Genomic DNA, 19,165 nt, shown 5'->3' with positions numbered 1-19,165 from the left:
AGCCTCTGTGCGCAATCTGAGCCCGAACACACGTGCGGTTAGGCCGAGAGAATTTTTTCCCGATTTTCTCTGATTTACGCAACACGCTATATTCATCAAAATCTCAAGATTTGGCGCAGACCAGTCACTTGAGGCGTTAAATAACACGGCAAATTCTTGTTTACGCGTGTTTTTAATCTTGATAACAGCTAATTATGTAGCTATGTGCGGCGCATTAGTTTGTTAGTTTTAAAAATTGTTTGCTGAAAGTTTTCAATTTTAGCCTTAGGTTTTATGAGTGCGTCGGTTTTATGAGTGAGTGAGTTGGTATAATAGCTCTATGGCGTCTGGGACCTTCCCGGATGAAGGCGTCAGCTGGGAGCAGCAATTAGAAACTGTCGCATTTGTTGTAACTAATTTCAGAAGTGATAAAATGTACAGCTTGTCTCAGCCTTTAATTTATCTCTTGGACTGTTTATCTATAAATTTTTATTCTTGCATCTGTTTCACTGATTTCCTTACCAGGCAGTTATCAACGATGTCAGAGCGTGCGACTTCAACACAGTTTGTTTCGCTCTCCACAGATGTCGAGATAGTCAGTTAACCTGCGAATTTTGGCCCAATAATACCGCCGTAAGGTTTCGCAGCTGGTGTGATTTAAAGAGCGCTGGCTCCTTCCTCCAAGCTGGTGGTACTGGTGCCTCTCGAAACGACAACGAAGTGGCTTGGACTGGCTTGCACTGGCTATCCCGAGAGTGACCTCGCGTGGTCTGCACTAGTCACGCGCAACATTCCATTCTTGCGATCGCGGAGGTAGGTGTCGGATGCTTGCTGTACGACTTCCAGAAAATGAGCTGTTCTCTCCTTTGCCTCTGAAGTATTGACCTTTGCTGGTAAATTCGCCTTTCCTTACGATCCCGTGTGTGTTTTGTTTTTCAGAGTGATTGCGCCGTTGCCTGAAAGACTTGAGGACTTCGGGAAGTGACCCAGCAAGAGCTTGCGGAATTTCTACGAAAAGAAAAAAAAATACTGTTCCTTTGAACGACTTGGATACCCGGGCTCTTCAGAACTAAACACGGTCTTATTCCTGTTCGCGGGTTCTATAAAGGCAACGCCAGCATTAAACAGATTGCGTGTTCATAAATATACCATAAATATAAAAGGTACGCATCGTTTTATTTCCTTTGTTTCGTAATAACAAAAAATTTTGGCATCTGTCAATAGTTAATTGTTGCTGTGTAACGCGAATTAACGCGTGTTAACTGCATGCAATACGTAATTCCCGCGCGGCGTAGAAGCTACGAAGCAGGAGCCTGCGGTACTGGCATACGTAGTCGAAGCCGGTAGGTCAATTATAGCCACGTAATTAGTACCAGTGAAGGCGCCGCAGTCATTTCAGTTTCGTGCCTTAATTCGGCTTGTAAACAGGCTATTTCGTGCGGTCTCGAGAAGCAAAGATGGCTGCTGTCGAGATGGGGTCCCTCTTATGCCTAAGATGGCGCGATCGCGCGCTACGTCATGGCCGAGTAGTAGCGGTCACGACGTTTTCGCATGGGTGGAGTCTTACTGAAGCTGTTATGAGAGTAGAAGCTGACTCGCTTCGGCAGAGGCGATGTAATTTAAATTACGTTAATGTCGCGCTGCAGAGTGCATGTTAACTTTTCGCTTCCGGCTGTTTCTTCCAGTATGCGGACAATGTTGCAGAACACCAGGTGATAGACGAGTATTCGCGTTTCCCGAGCCAAATCTGCGATGGTGAGTGATTCACTACGCTTCTGTTCTTGTCGCGGCATCTGTCCTAACGCAGGTTCCTACCGCTCTTTAACCAAGGTTCCTACCGCTCTTTAACCAACGTCAGCGCCCCTCTTGTGCGGCCTTCTAAGGTTCTTTCACCTTCAGTGCAATAGTGGTTGGTGTCGTCGTTCGATAGTCTGTGATCACATTTCGTATCTCCCACATGATCTCTCAAAGCTGGGAACTTATTCCTTAATAGTGCCTCAGTTTTTGGCTCATGAAGCCGAAAGCTTGGTTCAGGCGGCGTGTTAATCGTAGGCCAAGAACAAGCGGCGAAAGAAGTGCGGCGAGGCTTAGTGCTCCATTCGTGACCCGCCGGCAGTAGTTAGCGTGGTGTGGGTGTAGAAGTCTGGGTGTCGGATTGCTTGCTTTCATGCTGCCTTGTCGCATTTTTACTTTATTTGCTGTCGATCACTGTGGGCCTTTGTTACGACTGCTCGAGCAAGCCTGTTCGATTTGTGCTACACATTCCTAAGCAATCGAAAATGCTTCCTTTATTCAAAGCAGTATGCTGTCCAGAGGTTGCTTCATGTGACTTTGAGCACGAAGTATGCCCATGGTCATTGTTAATTGGTGTGACTGCACACAGGTTGCACCATTTACTGGCTTTTCTCATGTGACTATTGAGCATTGTTTATGCCCTACATTTTTTTCCCGGCTGTTTCATAGCCGAATCGTACTAACCACGCTTTGAAGGTGTTGTGCAAAGGCTACTGTATATATAACCCAATCGCCGTGGTGTCTTAGTTACAGCGTTTGGCTACTGAGCCCAAGGTCTTGGAATCGAATTCCGGCCGCGGCGACAGCATTCTATGCTGTGCGATGTCGGTGCATGTTAACTCCAGATGGTTCAAACCCCTCCACTGTAGCTTTGAAATATTAAACCTCGCGAGCTATAAATAAAATCCAGGGGCTTTTGTGTATATGGGGCAGTACTTGACGTTTGAAACTTTCATTTATATTTATCAAGGGTTTTATGCCCTATAAATGGTAGTTTGTTATGTGTTCTTGCTTAGCTTGCACTCTCGGATGTGTTGAACTGAGGCGGACTTCTTGGTTGGACAGCATTTCGCATACTGGTTATCGCAAAGCTGTAGGCTTGTGTGGGGTTCAGTATTTCAGCCCTTCTGTTGGTCTTGCATGGCATGCCACAAGTGATGTGAGGCACCACGTAGCATTGAACTCTGTCATGATAAATGTACACTCTTGCATGAAAACTTGTAAAGGGACCGATAGCTGAAAAAAACTTGATGTGACATTATGGAGGAAATGAAAGGTTGCCTTATAGTGCAAGAACTGCAGTGTCGAAGAAACAAGGATTTATTCTTTCAATTTGGTATTGAAAATAAATCACATAAAACAAACTGAAGTGCCATCTTGCGACAAAACCTTGTCATTATCACTATCCCACCATGTGCCCACGTTTCAGTAAAATATCGTTTTGTTCTAGGCGCATAGTTTTCTCCTTTCCGTAGGGTTCATCACATTTTACTGTTGGTTACATTCTCTCCAGTGAGCCTTCAGGTGAAGAAAATGCTCCCTTTGCATCATTGATGAAGTGCTTTCAGGTTTTGTCTAGATGGTGGCGCAGTGTTTTGCATTTCTTGGTTGAAGCCAGGTTGAAGTGACAACTACGATTCAACAAAAATGACCTCTGTTGCCGAGGTGTCTGTCACTGTGCCATAACATCTTTGAATTGTTGGAACTGAAATGGATGCAATTCGGTGCTAAACCTACCTGTGATGTCTGGCGGCTGGTAACCACTTTTGCAGACGTGCAGTGTACAGTCGCCGTCACACTTGGTAATCAGTTTCCAACTTTGGAATATATAAAAAAATTGAGGGGACACTTAAGCTCCGCCTTTAAGGGTATGAGTTGATAATGTTAATGGCTCCCTTCGACAGTTTTTCTTCACACAGTCACTTGTTTTTTATCACAAGTTTCCACATTCTTATCTTTGAACTCTTCCACACTGCAGTCTACGCAGATAATGTTGCTTCTGTATACACTCACTTGGCTGTTAAGGAGTGTTCCACCCGGGCACAGATTCGGCTCTGAGAAAACTTTATACATGCTCATGCTATCTGTTAAGGCAATGGCGTACATCAGATGCAGGGGTTTTCGTCGGCCGCCGCAAGCTGGCACCACTATGCCACTTCAAGCATATATGATATGAAGTGCCCACAGGCACTTCTGTGCTTTCTTAATTACTCTGTCTATAATTAGAGCTTCTTTGATTGCATACATACTCGTAAGTGTACACTCGTAAGGTACCACTTTATGTGAAAGACCACACCGCCTACATATAAAACTCCTGCTTGTACTGTCGGCTGCAAAAGTCTGCGGGATCTGAAATGTGTGACAGGGCGAAGCAGAACTGCACTGCTGCGCCATCTGCCGTCACAGTGCGTGGCATCGAGGCTCGCAACACACCTGGTGCGGCAGTACCGTGACTGAGCCTCGACACCACGCTACGTGATGGCAGTGGCGCAGCAGTGCAGTTCTGCTTCGCCCTGTCACACATTTCAGATCCCGCTTGCAGCCGACGGTACCTGGTGATACAAGAGTCGTGTGTATAAATCCCAACTAATATTTGAGAAATTTTTGTTTACATAAACAAATTATAAAGTCTTTTGAGACATGCGCTGATCTTTAATTCACATTACAAGTCCTCTTTTCAGTTATTTTCAATCCATGCATGATGTGGGCTTCTTGACACAACACACATGCCACCTTTTCAGCTAAACAGGAGCTTTAAAGCTATTACTTTTAAAAAATTGGTGGTACACTTGGTTATCATTTCTGGTGGCAATGTGATAGCATAGTGCCTCCGTGTGACTTCCTGTACTGCCAGTGTACCTCAATACATAAAGGCAATGCACACATATGGGTGCCCTCTCTGCTTGCGGGGATTTTCCACAGCACGCAATGGCCCTGCCTCTGGCTACATGTAAATGGAGAACTTCGTACATCCGCACATGGCCAAGTGCAGCTGCTGACTGCCACCTTGCCCGCCGCAAGCCTCTGCTGATCATGTGGTGTGCGACATCACGCCCCTCAGCCAATGGGAGTGAAGTGACTGAGAACAGTCATTTTTTTGTGGACGAGGCATATTGCAATCAAACGGATCATCCACTGATAGAAAATTTGTGGCCAAAATTTTATATAGCGTTTCTGTAAAAAATGTGGAATTGAGCACCTTAGCAAGTTTTCTGTGGCACAGAGTGCTTAAAATAGTTGAGTCCCTTTCAGCTTGAAACGCTGGCATCATTTCTTATTTCTTCTGAAGCTTTATCTGATGTTATGGTGCCTGCCTTGCCAGTAACCGTTAGAATGAAGAGGTACAAGTCGTGTGCAGCATGGGAGGGAGCAAACTTTTCGTACAAAAGCGTAAATTTTTTTATTATTTCTTCGCTGAATTTTAGGACTTTCGGATGTTATATACCAACAGGAAAATTGGTGAGAAAACAAAAAACTGTGCTTGTCTCATATAATTTTGGAAGAATCAACAAATGAGCGCCCAGCCTTCCTTCCCTCTCGTATTGCTTATGGCTGTAGGGCTCACTGTCAAGACATTGGCACTTTTCTTAATCTGACCGACGGCAGTTGTAGGGTAACTTTGGATGTACAATGGTTGAAAGAGCCATTGGCAGAAGAGTGGGTAGTGGGCCGTGTGGCACAGAACTGGAGGCTGGTGCGGAAGAAGTTCACATTTGCTATTGCTTGAAGTGCAAGATTTGCACACCATGGGTCATTGTACTGTTGGAAACAAAATTGAACAAATTTGGTCACCTCCGTGCAGTAGCCATCAGATTTTCTGAAACTGTTTCCCATTACTGAGAACAGAACTGAGTGTAAAGCTGTCTTTTGAATGATGTTCAGCTGCAAGTTGGAAACAAGACTGAAACAGTAAAAAAATACTACTTGTTAGCAGTTCGCACCATATGCTATGCTCTGCTGCAAATTTTTGCTTGCAGCATAGCCATTTGCTCATGGAAGTGTTCCAATTTCTTGTGTAAAGTATGGGATGCTGGGAGTGACGTACTGAAGATATTTCCAGGGTGTGTTCATTGTGATTTGAAAACCCTCATTTGACATAAGTGCTTCGTCCTGGTAAAAGGAGGCAGTAGGGCATGTTTTAACACGAATGATTTGAGCAGCCTAAATGTATAAAACATAGCTAGGTTATTCAAATTATATCATTACTAGCTTATAGTAGTCCGCTTCTAATCACATGGAAAAGTGGACTCCTGGTTAGTTGTCCGACACTAGACAAAAATATATTTGGTTTGGCAGCTGCTTAAAGGTCAACTGAAATAATATTGTACTTTGGCTAGAGTAGCTGATATTGTGCTTCACAATGTCATGAAGCTAATTGTGACAAAGTTCTGGGCTCTGTAGAAAACGGTTATAGAAGTGCTTAAAAATTAACTCTATAGCAGCAATGCAAGTACAGCCTTTGTAGAAAGTAACCAGGCTGCACGGTTTGTTTCTCAGTCATATATTAAAGTTATTAGGCCTGCCCTCAAGCTCTAAATATCTGCATGGTAAGAAGAACTGTCCTTACAGGCAAATAACTCTTTGATCTTAAGGGAAGCCGTAAGGGCTCAAACCATGCAGCCTGGTTACTTTTGGCAAAGACTGTACATGATGGCGTGTCTTGCAGTTGGGCAACTCATGAGATGTGATGATCCTATGAGAACAGGAGAGTTGGCCTTGAAGCCAGACCCTTGAGCACGAACTGGTCATGGACTTCGTAATGTGTATAGTCTGTAGGCTAAAGTATGACTTGGCAATCCCTAGTTGGGTATTGTGGCATAGTTAGACTTTCACCTGGGGGCAACATGGGAGAGGTCCCTGCTCTGTTCAATCAGGATAAATTACAAGTTTGCATCATCTGACTATTGTAGACTAAAAACAGTCATTACAACTGTATTAGCAGTGCAGTCTTTCATCAGCGACAAAGACAAAAGCAGGTGAGATGAAACGAAAAGTTGTCCCTCTTTGAAAACGGTGCTCTGAATTCATGTGAATGGCATTCGCTTTGCTTATAGGTGGGGCCCTTTGCGTTTGAGTTTTATTTTTTCCACAATTCGGGGGGTAAAAATCTGGCAATATTTTTCATGCTCAAGTATGAATGTAAATTGGGTTATTCGTAAAAAATTTTCAAATTTAAGGTTATTTAGGGTAATTTTTTGTAGTACAAGATAATTTACTATAACACTATCTTTCTGCTAGACATAAAACGCCCTATTGTTTGCTCATTACTTCATGAACAACATGGAAATTGCAGGTTCCACTGAAAAGTTGTTTACCAATTAAGATTATTTTTCTGACCTGTTATATCTCGTCGCATATGTTACCAATCTCCTACGAGCACTTCCGCCTCTGAGCAAGACTGGCCTGCCTTTATTTGTATGGTACAAAAACATTCAACATCATAGACAATTTTAAATGCGCAAGGTTCTTAGATCGTGATGCCGTTAGCATGGGTAGTGCTTCATATAGTGACTCTGTTTTAACCTTTCACTTCTAAATTGCCCTTTTCAATCTTATCCTCAAATTCATGTGCCTCTAGTAAACAAGTGTTAAGTAGTTTAGGATCCTTGGCTGATTGGAGGCACCACTCTGGAATAAGTGCTAGATGTCCGTATATTTTCTTGCGGTGACTTCAGCTTTGTGAACTGGAAAATGATGTTGGGAAGGCCCATTTTATAAGGAGAAATTGGGTTTTTTCTGATTATTAAGAAGCATGTTCGGGGTGGAAGAATCAGGTAAGATCAGGTTTTACCGAAAAATGAAGGGTCCTGCTTGTAGTATAGCTTGAAACGTGTGTCCACTTGCTGCATTTGCTACGGGCAGCAGCAAGCCACTGATCTGCCACAGCTACAGTGCAAAGTGGTTGCAAGTGCTCTCTGTATGTCACTTCTGGTGCCCTTTATGAGGTCTGTCTGAAAAATTGATTTTTGTAACAGATTACAGACGCACTTACTCCCATTACAAATGCCATCTTGTTTTTAGTACCTGATATACTGCTAGAAAATAGTCCTTGAATAGGGTTAAAAATTGTTTCAGTTGACCTTTCCTGTAACACTTAATGAACTGCCAAGAGTTCTGTGTGCATTGGTGAGGGTAGCACAGATGAAATTATGGAAATTGATGCATGAAAACAAACCTTGCCCTTATAGAATTCTAACTACAAGTAAATGCAAATACGGCATTTTGTTTACTCAGAGGCAACATTGGCTGGTGCGCGGCTTAGCACAGCAGTTTCCATACATGCAGCAGAAGCTCACATGCTGGTGTTGTGTAGATGACAATCCATGCTAAAGCTGTGGTTTTCATTGAGGCATTTTTTTTTTTCGTATTGAAATAAGAATTTCGGAGGCAATTTCTGCTTGTACTCCTTAGGGTGGAAGAGGGTTCTGAAAATTTTTCTCGTACCTTCGTTTTCTCAGTGATGCTCCAGCAGTGGCGAAATAGCACCCCCAGTAACATTTGCAGGCCTTTACATTTGGCACTGGTTTTGTGCAGACTGCACAAAAGAGCATTCTTTTAGGGTTTATATTAATAATGTGGGAATGAACTACAAATTGGGCAGCTGTTGAAGTTTGCCGCCTTGCATTTGCCGCCGAATACTGTCACTGCATTGTGACATCAGCCCAAGATAAACATTTCTGGAATAGAATCAAATGCTGCATATTACAGTCACTGCTGTTTGCAATGTTCCACTCTGTGCAAGCAAATGACGTACCCAGTCTACGCAGCAAGCCCCTTTTTAGGTGTTCCTGTTGTTTTCTTGCAACACACATTATGATGACTAGTGGACATAATTGCATGGTCATGTGCAGCTGCCTCTTGAGAAGTCCTTCATTTAGCACACCAGTGCTTGGTGTTGCACTTCGAGCTTGAAGCATGTAATGATAGTGTCCAAAATCCGGGTTTTTTTTCTCTGAAGGCCACAGTATAACTAATATAGTTACTTCGGTTCCTTCTGAGATGTCTTGCAGGCAATGTCGTTTTCCTAAGAGTAGCACCTTCTGGATGCTCTTGTTAAACTGTGTGAACACTGTGTGTACTTGGCTTTAATGCAATGGCATTAGAGAAATGCTGGTGGCCATCCGTCCATGTCGCGAAAAAGCAGGTGGCAACCTGCATTCTGTGGCAGTGCACATCAGCTCTTTGGTTGAGAGATAGGCAGCCTCTCAAAGATTTGTGTGTGTAAAAATGTTTTATGACAGCTTTAACTTAAATTTATGACACTTTAATTTAAAGTGTCGTCCAAGTTCTCGTAGAGGCAGGAGCTATACTCACAAGTTCCTTGCAGCACTATGGAAGCTAAAGACCTCCTTGGCCAATCAGGATAGTGTGTAAAACATGTTCCACCATGCCTCCTCGTCTGCTTGTCTGCTCGTTGTGTATGGAGATACGGCTGCAGAAGATGTTTATGGTTTATTGAGATTTAACGTCCCAAAGCGACTCAGGCTATGAGGGACGCCGTAGTGAAGGACTCCGGAAATTTCGGCCACCTGGGGTTCTTTAACGTGCACTGACATCGCACAGTACACGGGCCTCTAGAATTTCACCTCCATCGAAATTCGACCACCGTGCCCTGGATCAAACCCGCGTCTTTTGGGTCAGTAGGGTCAGTAGTCGAGCGCCATAACCACCGAGCCGCCGCTGCGGCTTGGTTGCAGAAGAGTGTAAACAGATGCTATCTATGTATTAATGCTTGCATATGCGAAACACAAGCATTTTGCGGGACGTAACTCTTTATTACACCTGCACTTTTAGTTCAGTATGGCTTAGTGATAACTTCAGCCTTGTCGTGCCATCTAGATTTTAGAACAGGAACCATTTCTGTCAATAAACAGACATCTCTAGGGAACAGAATCTTCACTCAAAATAAAAATAAAGCAAATTTATCACTAGTAGATTATGCTCTAGGTGAGATCAGACAAAATGAAAGCCCAGTGCCCCATTTTATGACCATTAAACGGGCTGAAAAATCTTGTTTGGAATGGTGTGTTTTAACATATGTCAGAATTACACAGTGAGCTTGCAACAGATCGTGTCTTCATCCAGTTCTAAGCTCTTTATTCGTACCGCTACTTCTGCATTGTGGTTGCAACGCTTTGGGGAACGCTTCGCTACATATTGCCACGTGCTCTTCATTACAATATATACTGCGCTTTCGCTCTTTGCTGTGCAGTGTCACGTTATTAGGCGCATGCATATTTGTGAAGGATAACTGAAGCGTTTACTTCCCGTCCATGTCTTACACAGGCAGGGAAAACGTATCTCTTAAAGCTTGCTGGCTTATCTGTGCTGTGCCTTGAATGCATGCCTGCACTCAATTTGTGCCGCTCTCATTAATGACTCCTGTATTCTGCGATGCTAGGGACTGTGCTTGTAAATACAAGGGTGCTTCTCTACTTTCTGAGTGTCTTTGGATGACACTAGGCTTTTGCGGTACATATGCCCACTTCATGGCGCTGGCTGTCCTGTGGGCAGATTAAGCGCACATAGCTGCAGGCCGTTGGTAGATTGAGAAGTGAGTAAATGGACGGACAGACAGAAATGAGCGCACATGGAGAAAGCAAGCACTGGGAAATTTGACGCATTTAAATTTTCCACTCATTAAAAATACAAAGCTCTCAATGCAAATTGGTCCTCAATGCTCAAAATATTTCTTTGTACAAGGTACAGAGTATCAGGCCTGCTTATTTTTAGATGCAGCAGAGAAAAGTACAGCCATATCTGGTTTTCAGGACATGCAACCTTCGTTCCTGCCTACTCGTGTCAACATCTCGCGCTGATCACGTGGCTCGCGTCTCTCCGGCTTCTCTACCTTCCGCACTCCTTCGTTTGCACCTCACTGACAATTCAGAAACCTTTGTGACAGATGGCACTGGCTGCTCATAAGTAAAAGTAAAAACTAACAAGACGACACTGGCGACTGGGGTGACGTGGTGTGCGTAGCTTGTACTCTGAAAAGTGTCTCCTATAATGACAATGAATTCATTCTGAAGCAAGCGTTCCTGCTTTGTGGTGGGCTGCCATGTTGGAAACATTATTTTAGCATGAGTAAGAGTCGCACATGCCAACCTTTGAAAACGGTGTATGTAATGCGAGCGTACGTTAAGGGGGGGGGACACTGGTCTTTGCCAAAAAGTGGCCCCAAAATTTTTTTTTGTAAGAGTGACACTCTGCCACCTTCTATTTGACCATAATATTAAATTTAGATGGTGTGGACCGAATTTGCACAGGGGCAGGTGATTTAACGGCATAAATATTTTTTAAACCTGGCTGTCGTAGTAAGTCTATATTTTGGCATCTAGGGCAGGTATAGATGTCATTTCGTTTCCTAAGCTGGAAGCGCAATGTTTGGAATAATAAAAGCGCAATTGTTCAATTTTTGCAAATTTGATTTTGCAAAGTTTATCGCTGCATGATATTTACACTTTGAATGTTGCTATTTCAGGTGTTGTAAGATTCCTAATAAAGGTAAAATAGAAAACGGCCTTGATAATTAACTCTTTAATCGTTAGACTATGTAGCCATCTATTTTTGATTCATATTGCAGCGAAGAAGCACAAACACATAGAGAAGGAACACGCAAAAAACAGGTTCTATCGGTGACTGATTATATTGGGAGATAATTTTTAGAAAAAACCAAATGCATACTTCAGAATGTCATAGAAAAACTGAGCAAGAAGGTACGTTTTAATTAGGATTAGACTAAAAATAAGGAAAATAGATATAAGACCAGTGTCCTCTGCACTCATTGCAGCGTTTGTAGTGCTGCCAGGAACTACTGAGAGAGTAGAGGCTTCTGGTGTCGCAGCAGTTGGCTCAGGTTTTGAGTTTCTAGGCATACCGTGAACTTTAGAAAGGGTGAGGAATGCTGATTGATGTTTTAAGGAATAATGCTTAGTGGCTATGGCAAAGAATGATTGGATTGGAAAATGGTTTGAATAGTTCCATTTTATTAGTTAGCCCCTTGTATTGGTCTGAGAAGTAACTTTGTTAAAATTTTTGTGCCAAGGGGTTCCAAAGATAGGCCACACCTGGTAACCTTTTGTATACTAGACTTATATGTAATTGTTTAATTCAACATTCATTGTGTAGGTAGCCGTCATATTTTGAACTAAACTGGGTGAACCTAAAGTAACTGAACTAAATTTTTCTTAATGAAGCACACATGTGACATGGTCTGTGTACAAGTTCAACATATCTCATTTGACATTGAGGGTTTGACATGTTGATTCTGGGTGCCTCTTTAGAGCTCTGTGTATGTGGCACTTTTCTGTTGATTCTGGGTGCCTCATTAGAGCTCTGTTGTTATGCAGACATTTGTGCCAGGGATTGCTCATAATTTTGGCTAAGAAGTCATTGTGATCACATTTTTTTCTGTTGAACTGTTTTTTTTTTGCTCAGAACTTAAATAACACACAAATACTGCCTCTGGATGTAGTTTTAAAAAAATGTAACAAAGCATCAAACAGCGCGTAACCCCCTAGCGGTCTTGGGTGAGTCCAGCTTGTCACGTGTTTTTTGGTCCGATTTAAGGCAAGTAGGCTTCTCCAAAGCATTTTTTTTTTTAGAGCGCAGCTCTTTGGCGTCCGTTCCTGGGTTTCGCGTCGTCGTCGGCCTCTTAACCAGCTCCGCCCCCCTTTCATCCCCCCAGCGCTAGCAGCGACCGACTGATAACGACCGACTGATACCGCTGGATGCCGCTGACGCCGCTAGAGAGTCAAGATAACGTGACTGCATAGAACACCGTCGCCGCCATGCAGAAAGAGGAGGAAAGGGTCCCCCCCCCTGTTCTTGTGTGGCGGATAGGGTGCTCTTCAGTTGCCGACGCGCCGGTTATTTATTTCACGTAGGCCCCGGCACGTCGACGAATACGTGACCACCTTCCCACGTCTAGACCTGGTTCTTAGCGCTGCGGAAGCGAGGGTATCATATTGTTTGTGTCGGCATCGGCGGCGTTGTCCCTGAAACCAACTCCGCAGCTGGGGTTGACTCACTATCGAAAAGGTGGAACAGCTTATTTGCTGCGCTCAAATTTCGCATTAGGAAGTAACGTAATCGTCGGTAATTTTTTTTTGTTTGCTGGCACGCAGGAGCAGCTTGGGTACTAAATGACCATCTTGATACCAGTCGTGTCTGTTAAGGGTTAAGGCATAATTTATTGGTCATGGGCATATATTAGTGGCATATGACATCGTTTAGCCACAGTGAAGCCATAAGTTTGTAGAATTGCCTAATATGGCATTGGTTCACCTTTTGGCTAATTTGGAGGCAGTGCGTAGCACATCAGGGATTGAAAATCCAGGGATGACAAAGCAGGTAAATTGAGCACATTGGTTTCTTCCAGTAAATGGCTGGCCATCTTGCATCTTGATGGTTATACATACCACCGAGCTGTAGAGTTTGTGGGGAAACTTCATGCGCTTGCAAACCAAAGTATATGCTGAAAGTTGTAGTGAGTGCCTACTTCATGAAGTAACTAAACCCAAGTTCTTTAAATGCACCTGTATATCATTACATGCAGACTTAATGCTTTATTAGAAGCTAATATTGATGCAAAATTTTATAATGCTTGCTAGTATACAGAATTAGCTTTAACCTAGTACCATATATTATCAGTTGCTATTGCAGTGCACAATATGTCGTAGTTCTGTCCATTCTGAAGTTTGGATGAGGTGTACATCTGTTCAGCAATACTGTTCAGCAGGGAATATTGAATGTGTGATGCATGACTGTGTGGAATTTCTTTTCCAACTTAGGAGTGCCTTGTAGCTGTGCAATCGAACCCCTATATGTATTTAATTTAAAAGAGGGCATGAAATATCTTTGTGCCACAAATTCTGTCAGTATATCCCAATCCAGAATAGTTCAAATATCTCAATCCCTGATGGTTTTCTACGAGTGCTAGCCGTTGCAGCTTACCAGTTATTGCATTTTGGATCCTTATGGCTAGTGATACTTGAATGTGGTCTGCTCAAAACCTTTATGAAGCAATTTCTGTGTTTGGAAGCATGCTGTGTACATTGTCTGCACCTGTACGGGCTGAATGCAGTGGAGTGACAGGTGACGATAGGCACCTCCAGTGTAAAGAGGAAGTAATTTTCAAAAATAGGTTTTTGAGATAAAATTATCCTTTTGCGATCATATCGACGGCATTGGCTGATGTCATAAAACATGGAGATTCATTTGTGTTCATTAACGGAAGTTGTGCTAATTAACTTTTAAACTTTGACACTTGGGTACTTGGTTGAAATTCGAGAATTGTAGCGTACTGTCAAGGCATCTAATATCAGTTATTAATGTTCAGAAATATAATTTCCCTTGACACAATGGGGCGAGGAATTCTGGCTGTCCAGATGCTTCGAAGGGGGAGCATGCTGGCCGCAAAGCGAGCATAGCCATGCCCACCTCTCTCCAATGATGCTTTGCATCCCGCCGCCCGAGCTTGAGGGTAAGAGTGAAAGGAGTTTGGTGTCCACTGTGAGCTGCATCACTCTGTGGGCATGACTACGCGGCCTCCACAGCAGCTGTGTGTTCTTCGATTAGTCTAGACAGCCTAAATTCTTAGCGTCGCAGTGCCAAGGGCAATTACATTTTTTTTTTTTACATCTAGTAATTAATGTTGGCAGCAGTGATGGCCCTCTACAGTTCTCTCAATTGCAGCCAAGTGGCTGGCTGCCAAAGTTCGAAAGTTAATTAGCAGATTTTAGTCTGTTATAGTAATTTACAAGTTTTATGACGTTTACCAGTGCTGTCGCTATGATCATAGAGGAATCATTTTATCTCATGGCCTATTTTTGAAAATTGCTTGGTCTTCTCGCAGACACATTGTGTGTACCAAAAGTCACTACCAAAAAAAAAAGGAAGGAAAGCATCTGGACAAAATTGTGTGAGCATGTGTGAAAGTAATGTACCTTTTTTTTTGTTTATTTCTCCTTCGGGCAACATACAGGTATTGCCCACGAGGCAAGACAAAAGGAGGTGCTAAACCTCCTGACTGGGTCTTGTCAGACCCAGTCAGGTTATGTGTAAAATCTAAGGTCTGTGTGCTTCATGCCACAGTGTACCATAGTCTTAGGTTAATCATAGTAATAAAAAACAGGGGTGTTTTTTATTACTCTGCGTGTGGTCAGCAAGCAGATTCCATGGAATTTGAGGTGGTAAAAAACAAGTGGCCTGTGCATTGGAATGTGATTGCAGCAGCATGGCACTAGTGTTGTAGAAAACACACTTTACAAGGTCCGGACACAGTGCGTCTCTTCATTTCTCTGATGTTCCGTGAATTTTGGTTCAATATCATGACTGCTGCATTTGCTTTTCGCAGTGTTTGGGACGGCATGGCCTGGTTGTTCAGCAAAGGTGCATTTTACGGGGAACATAAAGTGCGTAGTTCACTGCCATGAATGAGAGTTATGAGCCAAAACATATCTATACTTCGCATTCCCAGGGGGGTACATTAACTGCACAACATGCACATTTATTTTAAGTACCAGCATTCTGTCCTGATCAAAAGATTTCTGTCAGCCGCATCTCATTCCACTAGATTGTTTCCTGATATTTAGTTCAGAATCGTAACTTGCATGTGTGGAATTTTGTTTTTCAGGCATCGTGTAAAGGTTAGGTTAGAGCAATTTTGGGATCCCTTGAATCTGGCAACATTCTATAACATGCAGTACAGAGTGAGTAAAGCAGTACTGAGTGAACAGCGCCATGTGGCTCGCTAAAGTACGCAATCAGTATTGAGCTTGGGACAGTTAAAGGGTCTCTGAAAAGGGTTTCGAGGTTGACAGTAATGCGCTTGAATTAAGTAGAGTAAAGACCACTGAACGTTCATGCTATGTGCAAGACTTCAGGCGCGAGCTGATCATTTACAATATATTTTTTAAAATTCGCGCTTCTACGCCTCGGGGCGACCCCCGGCGCCGGCTTTCACCCAAATCCGTGCGCAACGCGTCATGGAGCGCTTGTTACGTCAGCGACGGAGGGCTATCATTGGTTCGCCGTGCCAACCATTTCTGACGTCAGGCAGCTACCATGGCCGCGGCTGGAAGCTCCGCCCCCCAGGGGAGTGCCGACATTTCAGTGTGCAAGAGCGACGAGGGGAGAGAGGAAGGCACTAATGTGCGGGAATTCAAATTTTACCTACAGATAACTCAGCTTCCACAAAACACATTAAAAAAATTCTTGCTGCAGGATATTTGTTAAGCGGCGTCCTTTAACGTCGTAGGCATACCGCAACATTGAGAGTCCCTTTCAGAGCCCCTTTAACTTAATTGTGCTTGCTACATCACCCAAAAAGAAATGCCGCATTGATCTGTTTCATATTCTGCCAGTCCATATAGTCCTCTCTGTTAAAGGACATGCTGCATAGTGCCTGTGGAAATCTAGGCTTTTTTGACACTTGGCATGTTGGGTGAGCCATTAGCAGTGTGTTCATTGTAAGAGAGCATGTGTTTTAGCTTCTTTCTTGTTTGTGGCCATCTTATGCTGTGACCACTTCTGCAGACTGAAACTGCATTAATTGAAAATTCACATATTTTGTGTTCTATCCTTGCTAATTTCATATTGGAGACATATTTGTATTTCATTGTGCCGAAAGTTTTGTCATAGGTTTCCTGATATGCTTTGCCCATGGTTTTCCAAGTTGTAATGCAGATATTTTTCTAGATGCATAAACCTGTTTTTAGCTTCCTCCTTGAACTTCTTCAACTTAACATATGTGCTGAAAGTATTTATTTACTTCTGTAGTGCTAACTTTAGTGCCAGTTTGAACGTAGTAATAAACTTAATGTAAAGAAACTTAATTCAAGGTTAGGTGCCCTGTGTTGGTTACCATTCAGCCGTAGCACTTTGTCCATGTCATTGTAAATATGAGGAATCCTGTAGTGATTGCCTCAAAGGGTAATTTTAGCAAAGTAAATCTAAATGGACCATGGTATCTTGTCTAGGAAACATCTGGCTAATTTAATGCTGTCACTGGGTTTAGTACCAATCAACATATACATTCAAAATACCTGGCCACTCTGGCACCTTTGCAGTTCCTTTGTATTTGAGACTGCTTGTTTTTTCTGATGCACAATGCTTACATGACTGAAATTTTAAAGAATGCTTCAGCTAATCCAGTTTCAGAACAGCAATTGTTGGCACGCGTTCAGATGTCATGATACGTGCTTTCTTTGCCGACACTCCTGAACTGAGATATCCACATTTTTGAGGCATAAGTATGGTGCATTAACAGGCCAGAGAGTCGTTGACACACTTGGTTAAATGCAAGTTCTGTTCCTTAAGATTCTCTGGCACTGTTGACAACATAGCGCACTGTTTTTCATTTATATCCATAAAGGATTCGTGCTAAGTCCATGATGAGGACATTTGCCAATATTAAAAAATGAATTATTGGGGATATCATGAAGGACTTGCAGGGCCACTATGACAGAATCGCATAGAAAAGGGAAGGCTCATGATAGGCAGCGGCTGACCAGCACACGCAGTATTTGAGTGTCACCAACCTGGGTGTCACCAGATTGCAGAGTGGACAGTGGTGTGCACCTGGCACTATGCATCCTTTACCCTTTCAGGCGCCGTTTTTCGTTTTGACTGAAATCAATTATTTTTTCATCTAAGTATTATAATCCGACCTCAAGAAAGGGAAGTTGTTAGTTTTCGAGTGTGAAAGACCAGCAGGTCAGTTCTAACAACGATGTGGAGAATTCCGTGCAGAGTGTCAGATTTGTTAGAAATCGTACCATCAAAATGTTCTTGTGTGTCAGGTAAACACCCTATGGATCGTGGAATCACTTTGTGTTTCGAAGATGCACATTACGCTCGAAATTGAGCAAAGATCATCCATGTTTTGTCTTGCAGCAAAACCTGTCTGCACAAAACCAGTGGACAAAGTGCTACCTAGCTCACTCTTATGTGAAATATTACTTACTGCGTTCGCTACATGGTACCAAAAAACAACTTATTTGCAACAAGGGTGCTCAATTTGACTGAAATAATGAAATCGCTGTTAAGTGCTCCATTTTCTCAGAAAAAGCTGCAAGTTTGCCGTTTACGCAATTGTGTACAAAGCGCCTGAAAGGGTTAATAGAGCGTACAAGCATGTATAAGGCAGTAATTGTGCAACAGTGAACAAGGCATGGGGTGAGCCTACGATCGCATTGTTTAATGCGTGATTAACTTCCTTGCAGCTGGCACTACATTTGTTTTTGTGTCCTCAATTTTGCCAGTGTCTATCATCAGGCTTGCCTTACATTGTTTCTGGCTTTGGGGTTGGGTGCTCTGAATGCCAAGCTTTACGTTGTAAGAAGGAAATTGTCCTTAAAACTGGCTGCCAGACCCTTTGTAGAGTCATTAGGAAATTCAGCGGACCAGTAAGCTAGGAAAGTCTGGTACTATGAAGTGAGTAATTAGGCACGTCTCTAAATGTTGATGGTGAAATTCAGCATACATTCATAAATTATGGCAAGTCTAACGCATGTTTGCAACTCATTTTTAGTAAGGCATTGATAGTGGATGGAATTTTAAGCCATTTCACTCATTTAGGTCATTTTTGTTATCTGATCTGCTGCACATCACTTAGACAGGATAAGCGTTGCCATCTCTGGAGGAGGAAAGCAGCAAGGCCTTAATGTAGTGTGTTATTTATTCTTGGACCATTCGCTGGCCCTGAAGGGGTTGTGGAGCTACAGTTGCAATTTTTTTTAACAAAACAGCCCCTTTCGGATTATTCGTGCAGTCCCAATACCCCAACTGTCAAGAACCTGCTTCACTCATGCTCATCTGAGAGAAGAAAACAAAAAACAAATTAAAGGGCACTGAGGTGCGCCTGCAGTGTGGGAAAGGGGAATGGATGCCGTTGGGAGCATAAGTTTTCACTCTTTCAAATATGAGCACTGCAGCAGAGTATAGTGATGTGCACGCGATGGCAAGTTTTAAGAATATGAAACTTGAAATCTTTCAAGCGCATTTCAAAGCAAAAAAATTATTTCCATGTGCTGGAGCTACGCTGTTCTCTTTTCATATGACTAGTGAAATCACTGCCCTATGCTCACTTGGTACAAAATACAAGCTCGTGTCCTTCAGTTCAGCTGGTATACACATTTGGTACCAGTGTACATAAAGTGGAGCTAAAACTGTTGATGACTTGCATGAATTTAGCCAGATGCATTTGGCAGAATGTGGAGATCCAGATCAGTTTTGACCATGTGGAGCTCTTTAATGTGCATTTGCATTGCAGTACCATTTAAATGCAGCTGCTGCAGTCGGGACTTGATCCATTTTTTTTTTTTTTTTTTGCCCAGTATCTACACACCATTGCCACTGCAGTGGGTCAACTTTTGAAGCTTTTTTC

The 19,165-nt window shown here is 42.9% G+C and overlaps 1 protein-coding gene across 3 annotated transcripts in view; it reads left to right on the top strand.

Moving 5' to 3' along the window:
• The first annotated feature begins 652 nt into the window (after positions 1-652).
• LOC149353283 (serine/threonine-protein phosphatase 1 regulatory subunit 10-like) overlaps positions 653-19,165 on the top strand; it is a 62,339-nt gene continuing 43,826 nt past the window's right edge. Inside the window, exons 1-3 of one of the 3 annotated variants that reach the window (XM_089582454.1) lie at positions 653-792; positions 919-1,142; positions 1,665-1,734. In XM_089582454.1, the coding sequence (XP_089438580.1) occupies positions 1,732-1,734 (3 nt within the window). In that variant the 5' untranslated portion in view covers positions 653-792; positions 919-1,142; positions 1,665-1,731. Of the gene's footprint in view, positions 873-918; positions 1,143-1,200; positions 1,594-1,664; positions 1,735-19,165 lie in introns of those variants that run through there. The other 2 variants (XM_089582455.1, XM_089582456.1) reach the window with 2 other exon arrangements.

Source organism: Amblyomma mixtum, chromosome 3 (genome assembly GCF_055824585.1).
Source record: "Amblyomma mixtum isolate Tamu chromosome 3, ASM5582458v1, whole genome shotgun sequence".
Classification (NCBI taxonomy): Eukaryota; Metazoa; Arthropoda; class Arachnida; order Ixodida; family Ixodidae; genus Amblyomma; species Amblyomma mixtum.
Note: the sequence above shows the minus strand (reverse complement) of the source record. Positions and strands in the feature narration are given on the sequence as shown.